This window comes from Muntiacus reevesi, chromosome 4 (assembly GCF_963930625.1).
Source record: "Muntiacus reevesi chromosome 4, mMunRee1.1, whole genome shotgun sequence".
Classification (NCBI taxonomy): Eukaryota; Metazoa; Chordata; class Mammalia; order Artiodactyla; family Cervidae; genus Muntiacus; species Muntiacus reevesi.
In genome coordinates this window covers 113,721,868-113,731,010 of record NC_089252.1, presented here as the reverse complement: position 1 = coordinate 113,731,010, position 9,143 = coordinate 113,721,868, and the positions used below count along the sequence as shown (strand labels likewise).

Genomic DNA, 9,143 nt, shown 5'->3' with positions numbered 1-9,143 from the left:
CCAATGGAATCTGACTGGGGAAATTTTCAGAGTGAGTTTCTATGGAGAAAAGGCAGACGCTCAAAGGACTCTTCTTCCTGAAATTTTTTGAGAAAATTTTTATGATCTTGGGAAAGAGAGGAAGCTTATTATGTATTATTATTTCTATTAAAGCTGAATACAAAGGAAAGGACTGACTATTTTATTTAATTTTTTTAGGACTGAATATTTTAGAAGTACCCTTTGCTATAATTAAAAAACCACCATGTAGTGGATATAGAAACCACTAGGGGAAGATGTAACCGTTATGGGAAGCTGGGAAAACGGTACCTATGACCTCTTTGTATTATTTCTTACAATTGCATGTGAATCTACAATTATCTCAAAATTAAAAATTTATTAAACACTGAAAAAAAATTAACAGGTAGGCTAGGCAGACCTTCTGCAGCTTAGGGTTGATAAAGACCCTACAATATCTGAGGGGCATCTCTGAACATGGAACAGAGGGCTTTGAGGGAGGAGGTTAAAGGAGCTCAGGGAAGGCAGGATCTGGAAATCAGAACTTTCCCAGGGTCTCAAGAGCTCTCCGGAGAAGGCAATGGCACCCCACTCCAGTACTCTTGCCTGGAAAATCCCATGGACAGAGGAGCCTGGTAGGCGCAGTCCATGGGGTTGTGGAGAGTCAGACACGACTGAGCAACTTCACTTTCACTTTTCACTTTCATGCGTTGGAGAAGGAAATGGCAACCCACTCCGTTGTCTTGCCTGGAGAATCCTAGGGACGGGGGCGCCTGGTGGGCTGCCGTCTATGGGGTCGCACAGAGTCGGACACGACTGACGCGACTTAGCAGCAAGAGGCCTCATGCAGGAAGATGTATGTGTGTGTGTGTTGGGGTGGGTGGGGGTGGTAGTCATGGGTACTGGGAGTTAGAAATATGTCCAAACCTCACCATTAAATTATCTCATTATTCTTTTTCAAAAGCAAAGCTGTCTTAATCTGATAAGCAACTACAGTCTCAAAATCAAGCAGATTTCTATCATCAGGTGGGAAAAAAAAAAGCAAGTTAGAAAAATATAGGCAATATAATGACTGGACTCCTAACTCCATGAGAGAGGGAAGAAACCTGACTTGTTATCCTCCTGGGTCCTTGTTTTAAAATATAAGTTTGATCATTATTCAGGCATGGTGAGACCAGTAGATGGGAAGACGAGTGAGAGTGAGTCACAGCTCCTAAGAGGAGGACAGATCACACCATGCAGGCCACTAAGGGAAGCACCAGCATACACCAGGAGTCAGACAGAGGGAGCAGAGAGTTGGGGGTGGGGAATGGGCAAGAAGCTCTATTGTGGTTTCTCAGGAAGGAATAGGCACAGTGGGGTAGGCAGCTTTAGAACTGGCAAGTTTGAATAATTCCAGTAAACTCTGGGGCATCCGGACTGTTCCTAGTTGCCTGGTACCTGACCCTGGCTGATTACGGCTCTGGGTTAGTTAGTTTGTATGTGAAAGGTGCTCTCATGGGAGTTCTTTACTATCTCTAGGAACTGGCTACCCTGGGAGGGTCAGGGTCTCCAGGGAGTCAGCAAGACCCCAGAGGTCAAAGCATCAAAAACACTTCATGAATATAGTGCCCAAGTTCTTGATCAGATCCTAGTAGCTACTAAGGACTCAGTGGATATTTCCTGTAAGAAGGAAAGAAGAGATGGAAGGAAGGGACAGAGTTGGCTTGTTGAGGACATCTCAGATGCCTTTACCATCCTCTCTGGTCCCTTGGGCTATATGGGAAGCCCCATCCCATGCCCCAACCATCCAGAAACTCTCCTCCTAACAAGCAACTCAGACTCCTGATTACAGAAATGGGTTCACCAGGGAGCGATATTCCCCGTGCCCCTTGGAGGGAATTTCTTAGACTCAGACAAGATTCTGTTGTTTTATTTTTTTCATATTGCTTGTAGGTTTGTGGACAGGGAAACTGGTCCCATCACTTCAAGGCAAATAGATGGGGAAACAATGGAAACAGTGACAGACTTTATATTTTTGGTCTCCAAAATCAATGCAGATGGTGACTGCGGTCATAAAATTAAAAGACACTTGCTCTTTGGAAGGAAAGTTATGACCAACCTAGACAGCATATTAAAAAGCAAAGACATTACTTTGCCAATAAATGTCCATCTAGTCAAAGCTATGGTTTTTCCAGTAGTCATGTATGGATGTGAGAGTTGGACCATAAAGAAAGCTGAGCTCTGAAGAACTGATACTTTTGAACTGTGGTGTTGGAGAAGACTCTTGAGAGTCCCTTGGACTGCAAGGAGATCCAACCAGTCCATCCTAAAGGAGATCAGTACTGAATATTCGTTGGAAGGACTGATGCTGAAGTTGGAACTCCAATACTTTGGCCACCTGATGGGAACAACTGACTCATCTGAAAAAACCCTGATGCTGGGAAAGATTGAAGGCGGGAGGAGAAGGGGATGACAGAGGATGAGATGGTTGGATGGTATCACCGACTCAATGGACATGAGTTTGGGTAAACTCTGGGAGTTGGTGATGGACAGGGAGGCCTGATGTGCTGCAGTTCATGGGGTTGCAAAGAGTTAGACACGACTGAGCAACTGAACTGAACTTGTGGACAGGGAATCCTGCCCAGAGGAAAAAATCCAAATACCTCTAAGGGCTGCAAGTGAAAGAAAGCCCCCACCTGACCTCCCCTTCTCCAACCCCCAGCTCCCTGGCTCTGTTCTCTTTCATCCCTCGGGAGGGAGTCTCTGAACACGAGGACCACAGTTCATCTCCTGCGCCATCACACAGATGGAAAAATTGTTCTCTGCTCTGCTTTGTTCACCTAACAGTATATCCTGGAGCTTACCGCACACCGGCTAAGAGTGACCTAGTACCTGTAGCTCCGGATGGGCCCCAGTCGATTCAAGCAGACCTCTCCTGATTGACAGACAACCAGGTTGTTTCCGGTTCTGGCCTCTGTAAACCATGCTGCCCTGAATATCCTGTGTATGTCATTCATGTGCAGGTGTGGGTGTCTACAGGGTCAATTCTGGGAAATGGGATTGTCTTGTGGAAGGTGCATACTGCGTGCTAAGTTGCCCCAGTCGTGTCTGACTCTTTGCAACCCCGTGGACTGTAGCCCGCAGGTTCCTCTGTCCATGGGATCCTCCAGGCAAGAATACTGGAGTGGGTTGCCATGCCCTCCTCCAGGGGATCTTCCCCACCTAGGGATCAAACCCGAATCTCTTACATCTCCTGCATTGGCTGGCAGGTTCTTTACTCTTAGCGCCACCTGTGAAGCCTTGGGGAAGGTACATGTGCATTAGATTTTCAGGTTGCCACCCAGAGAGATGGCATTGATTTCAACCTCCACTACTATATATGAAAGGTAACAGGCCTATGTGTCTGTCTGATTTAATGCTTAGCTAGGATGGCAGTTCTTCTAATCCTGGGGTCTGGTTGGGAGATCAAGTCTGGAATTTCAGATTTGTAATCCACCCCCATCCAACATCTGACCGTGGGGACACAAAATGTGTCTGGGAGATGCGAAGGTGGTCAGGTTACCTCTCCTGGCCTCAGTATCTTCACCTAAGAATGAGAAGCCAACTATAGCTGATGATCTAAAAGTTCCCTTCCATCTCTAGTCCTTCTGCCTCTCTGAGTCTCTATGTCCCTGTAAAGTGGGACTAATAGTCCCTTATCCCACTTATCTTGTGATATAAGGCTGATGTAAAGGTGATGTAGGGAAGCAATGAGGTGGTGGACATGCCTGGAAAGTTAAATGCTCTGCCAAGGAAAGGAGTAACAACTAACACTCTCGGGTTCCCCTTGCCAAACCACCAGCATGGCCTGAGACATACAACAGGTACTCCAAGTTTTAGCCTGAAGAACTATTGTAAGGGGAGGCAGAATAATGTTCAGACTGTCCAGAGGTAGGAGAATCTTCACTGATGTTGTTCCCTCTGCCTAAAATGTGGTTCCCTCTAAGAATGCCTGGCGCACTTCTATATCTCCAGAGGGACCACGGAGCCTGGCACACTATGCGTGCCCATTAACTGTTTCACTGTGGAGGCTGTTCCCAGGACTAGTGTGACAACGCTCTCCTCCAAGGCATCATCTGACTTCGGGGACTGCTTGGTGCACAAGCTCCGTGGGATCTTTGCTTTTCTCCTCCCTCTATCCCATCACTTCCTTTGCCTGGGGTATGTAGATTAAAAAAAAAAAACTTCCTATCCAGGGGTCACAAGCTCCAATGTCCCTTCTCCATGACCACAGCAACACACTGGGAAGACAGTAGAAATTGGTGGAGGGTGTGGTGACCTGGGGCAGCTGTTGTCAGGAGGAAATGCAAGCCCACTTTTTTCCCTAGAGATTTTCAAGAGAAGCCGTAAATCCATAATTTCCCTGCGTTCTCCTGGCTGTAAAATGTCGGTAACCCAAGAGTTTTTTCCAAAACACTGTGGGAATCAAACAAAACCTGCCGTGAACTAGTGGCAGCCTGCGCGTGCTCAGCTGTGTCTGACTCTTGGCGACCCGGTGGACTGCAGCCCCCCCAGACTACATGGCCATGGGATTTCCCAGGCAAGGACACTGGCGTGGGTAGCCATTTCCTACTCCAGGGGATCTTCCCGCCCCTGGGATCGAACCGCTGTCTCTTGCATCGGCAGGTGGGTTCTTTTATCACTAGCGCAGCCTGGGAAGCCCAACAGGCCAGTTCAGTTCAATTCGGTCGCTCAGTCGTGTCCGACTCTTTGCGATCCCATGGGTTGCAGGACGCCAGACTTCCCTCTCCATCACCAACTCCCAGAGTTTACTCAAACTCATGTCCATCACAGTTTTGAAATTTTAGAAACTGCGGCCCTCTCTCACTGTAGGGATGAGAAAATTGGGCCCCTCCCCCCAAAAAAAAGAAAAGAAAAGAAAATTGGGCCCAGAGAGGGGGAGGCATTTTCTAGAGGCGACACAGTCAAGATCAGAGCCCAGGTCCACTCGCCCACTTTCCTCCTCTCTCGGCCTCTCCCTTACTCCCCCTCCCTCTTCCCCGCAGCCCCCAACTCCTCCCCTCATCTTGACTGTCTCTGCGTCTTTCAGTCTCTCTGGCGTGTGTCTGCCCTGTATCTGTCTCCATCTCCACCTCCGATTCTGTCCTGTGCGCATCTCTGTGTGATTCTCTCAGCATCTCTGCCTTTGTCCCCTACCCGGGTGTTCTCTTAAACATCAGACCTTCGAAGCTGGATGCAGAAACCACCCCGCTCCAGCATCCCATTCTGTGGCTCGTGCCTCCTCCCTCCACTCCTCCGCCCGCCGCCCCCGCCGCCCCCGCCGCCCCCGCCCCAGATTTCCGGCGGAGCAGGCGGGCAGGCGGGCAGGCGGGCCGGCGGGCGGGGTACCCACGGGGCCCGCTGCCGTCAGCGTCCCTTCCCGGCGGCCGCGACCCCTCCGCGCTGACCTCACCCGCGCCGCCGCCTCGCGCAGATATAAGCAGCGGCCCCGCGGCGAGGAGGGCAACCGGCGCCCCGGGCCCTACCAGCGCTCCTCGACTCCTGACCCGCCGACCCCAGACCCCGAATCTCCGGATCGGAGCCCAGGACCCCGGACCGGTCCGCGGAGCTCGTGCCAGGCAGGTAACCGCTCTCGGTCCCTTCTCCCCGCGGGCGGCGTCCAGGGCCCGGGAAAGGGGGGCGCTTAGCCCTCCCCCCAATGCGCCCCGCGGAGAGCGGCGGCTTTGGAGCTCGGAGCGCCCGGGAGAGGCGCTGCGCTTGCACCCCCGGGTCTTCCACGGCGCGGGCACAGGGCTGGCGGTCCCTCCGGCGTGCACGTCCGGGCTTCTGGAGCCGCGCATCGCGGGGAGGTTCGCATCCCACCGCTGCCGGGCTTCCCCAAGCTGCAGGTCCGCGCCAGGATGCCGAGGGCTCCGCTGGGCAGTCAGGGCACCGGCGGGAGAGCCTGGGAGTTAGAATTCGAATCCGGACCTTACAGACAGAATGTTCACGGTGGCAACCGACCTCAGTCTGAGAATCTCAGCCTCGGAGCTAGAAATAGGATTTTAGCCTATTGAAATTAGCCTCTTAGTGTCTTCTTAGTGTTAGAGTTTGATTCCTAGCCTGGCCCTAGAATCTTAACGTTAGAAATAGAGTCAGGGTTGCAATCAGAACGCAGTAGAAGGCGTGTTGGAATAAAACCGTTGCTTTGGGAACCTTGGGGGAGAATTTTAGCCTGCGACGCTGCAGGTTAGCATCCTGGCCATTGGGCCCGCGCTGCAATCTTGGTGGTTACACTCCTGGAAAGTCATTTCCAGGAGTGGCATTGAGAAGTGGTGGTGAGATGGGGTCCCGTGGCTTCCTGACTCTCACAGGTAGACCTGGGGGCGGGCAGGCTGTCCAAGCATCCTTAGGGCTGAGGACGCCCAGTACTCAAGGCAGATCCTCCAGCTGACCTCGCCCTAACGTGCCAGATGGTCCTGCTCCCGGGAGGGCATTTGAACAGTTGATACCCCTGCAACTCCCCCCTACCCCCGCCCCGCCTCGGGTATCCGGGGGATAGAAAAGGGAGCCATAGAGCAGGCTGGGAGGGTAGCGCAGCGGAGTACCTATGTCTCGTCCTGTCTCCCTACCCTAGACACCAAGATGCCTGGCCCTTGGTTTCTGTTAGCCATGGCTTTGACCTTGACCCTGATGGGTGTCCCCGGAAGCCGTGCACAGCCGGATGTGGCCCAGCAGGAGGCGGACCTGTCCGAGCAGCAGGGCCTGGAAGACCTCCTGCGGCAGGCGGAGCGCCTCCTCCTCCTCCGGGAAGACCTCCAGCAACTACGAGACCAGGATGACAGTGTATCCGGTGAGGGCTGGGACTGTGTGGTTGACAGAGAGGCAGGTTGAGAGAAGGACACCGGCTAGAGAGGGTTAGGGGAAACTCGGCCACAGAGGAGGGAGCTTCTTAAGTCATTCAGCCTCTTGCCTTTCAGAAACTCCCCCTGGCCATACCTTTGGCAGGTGGCGAGTTGACTGCTTCCTGGGATCAGATTCCTTTTCCATCTCAGTTCTGGGAATATTTCAGAGAGCAGACCTTCGGTGGGAAAGAGTCTATGCCAGGGAGAGAGAGTTTCTTTGTGTGTTACAGCGTGAATTACTAGGCACCGGAATGCCAGGCACCCTTCTAAGTACTTCAGACACCTGGTAGCAGGATGTGATCTTCCTAAGCGTCAGATCCTAAATCTGTGTGCAGTGCAGAAGGCCCAGGCTCAATCCCTGGGTCAGGAAGATCGCCTGGAGAAGGAAATAGCAACCCACTCCAGTATTGCCTGGAGAATTCTGTGGAGAGAGGGCTTTGGTAGTCCATGGGGTCTCAAAGAGTCGGACACAACTTAGCGACTAAACGACCAAGCCTCAGATAGGTACTGTTATTACCCTTCCACACCCCATTTTACTCAGAAGGAAAGTGAGGCTCAAAGAAGTTGAGTTGCTTATGGTCATACAGCTAGGGAGTGGAAGCAGAGGCCATGCCCTGGACCACCCGTGTGAGTGTGCCTGGGTCTATGAGGCCTGAGAGGCGGGTGCAAGGCCATGAATCTGGGTGAATGCTGTGGGAATCTGTCTTGCTTGGAAGGAAGGAAGGCTGGAGGGGGCATCCGGGGGTCATGGGGTCCCTCACTGGCCTCTTTCCTTCCCCAGAGTCCCAGATCTTTCAACCTGATTGGTTCTCCAAGCGGCAGCACCCTGGCAAAAGGGAGGAGGAGGCAGACGAGGGAGTAGAAGGAGAAGGGGAAGAAGGAGGGGCCGCGGGACCCCGCAAACGGCAGCACCCTGGCCGGAGGGACGACGTGGAGGCTTGGGCGGTGGACGGGGGTCAGCAGAAGCGGCAGCATCCCGGCCGGCGCGCCTCCTGGCTTGGGTACGCTGTTGCCAAGAGGCAGCACCCAGGCAGACGACTGGTGGACTCCAAGGCCCAAAGGAGCTGGGAGGAGGCAGGGGAGGACGGAGACGAGGACGAGGATGGACAGCTGTTGCCCGAGAAACGCCAGCATCCCGGAAAGAGGGCCCTGGGGAGCCCGTGCGGACCCCGGGGACCCTGCGGCCAAGCCAGCCTTCTGCTGGGCCTCCTCGATGACCTGAGCCGGGGGCAGGGGGCTGAAGAGAAGCGGCAGCACCCTGGGCGGCGAGCAGCCTGGGCCAGTGAGCCCCTGGAGGAGTGAGCCCCGTTGGCTGTAAACTCAGTTTGTGGTCTAGGAGCGTCTTGAGCCCTGTGCACCCTACCCACTGTGGCCCCCCTTTTCCCCTCCTCCTTAGATGCCTGACCATACTCCCGAGCCCCCCAGTTTACACACACGTCAAACCCTTGGCCTTGCCTGCCTACATCAGGGATGTGAGAAAGCCAGCCGATGAGTTCAAACCCTGTGCCACCCCACTCGGCATCTCTGGCGAGGCGACAGATCCCAGAGTCCCTCTCGCCCCACCCCTGCAGGCCTGCTCCCCTCCCTAGCCCTAAGATAAGCATGTATCTTCTAAGGGATCCCCAGAGTGGAACGGGGTGCCATTGATGTGAGCAACCAGTGAGGGGGGGTGAGGTGAAGCCAGCATGTTCAGATCCGGCTTCCAGCCCTTGCCATGTGCCAGGATTTGCCATGTATAAACTTCGCCCCGGCACCCAGGATCTCGTTCTCTTCTTGGGCATCCTTTTGTGGGTGGGAAGAGCCTCTCCCCACAGCTGAGTTCCGCTTGGGAGAAACACTGTAGGTAGCCGCGAGCATAAACAGGTGTAGGAGTTTGTAAACGTCGCCCTGGAAGTCACGGCTCGTGTGTATCCTTCTAGGCACCTCTCTCCTATCCGTGTTAATAAAACCTGCATCTGGATAATGTTGGTGGTTGCAGTTATATCTCAGCTGGTGTGGGATTTCTCTTTACAGCATTGAGAGGGGACAGGCTAAGAGCTCCTCAGCTCTGCTGAGAAGGGAATCAGGGATCTTGCAGGGGTGAAAACTCCTCTCCGCCATCCCCAGCTCAGAACAAGCTTGGGAGGTGGACGGGAGCTCTGGAGCCCGTTTGATACCTGGGGAGACTGAGGCCTGGAGAAGAGGAAGGACTTGCCAGAAGACACACAGCCAGCTGGGGCAGAGCCATGGGTGTGGGAGGCAGCTCAGGACCCTGACTTGAGTTTGCCTGATTGATGACGG

General features: G+C 53.5%; 1 protein-coding gene across 1 annotated transcript; it reads left to right on the top strand.

Moving 5' to 3' along the window:
* The first annotated feature begins 6,603 nt into the window (after positions 1-6,603).
* Positions 6,604-8,165, top strand: TRH (thyrotropin releasing hormone). Its single transcript, XM_065932321.1, has 2 exons — positions 6,604-6,811; positions 7,645-8,165. Exons 1-2 carry the CDS (start codon positions 6,604-6,606, stop codon positions 8,163-8,165), a joined length of 729 nt encoding a protein of 242 aa, XP_065788393.1.
* Positions 8,166-9,143: the final 978 nt, after the last annotated feature.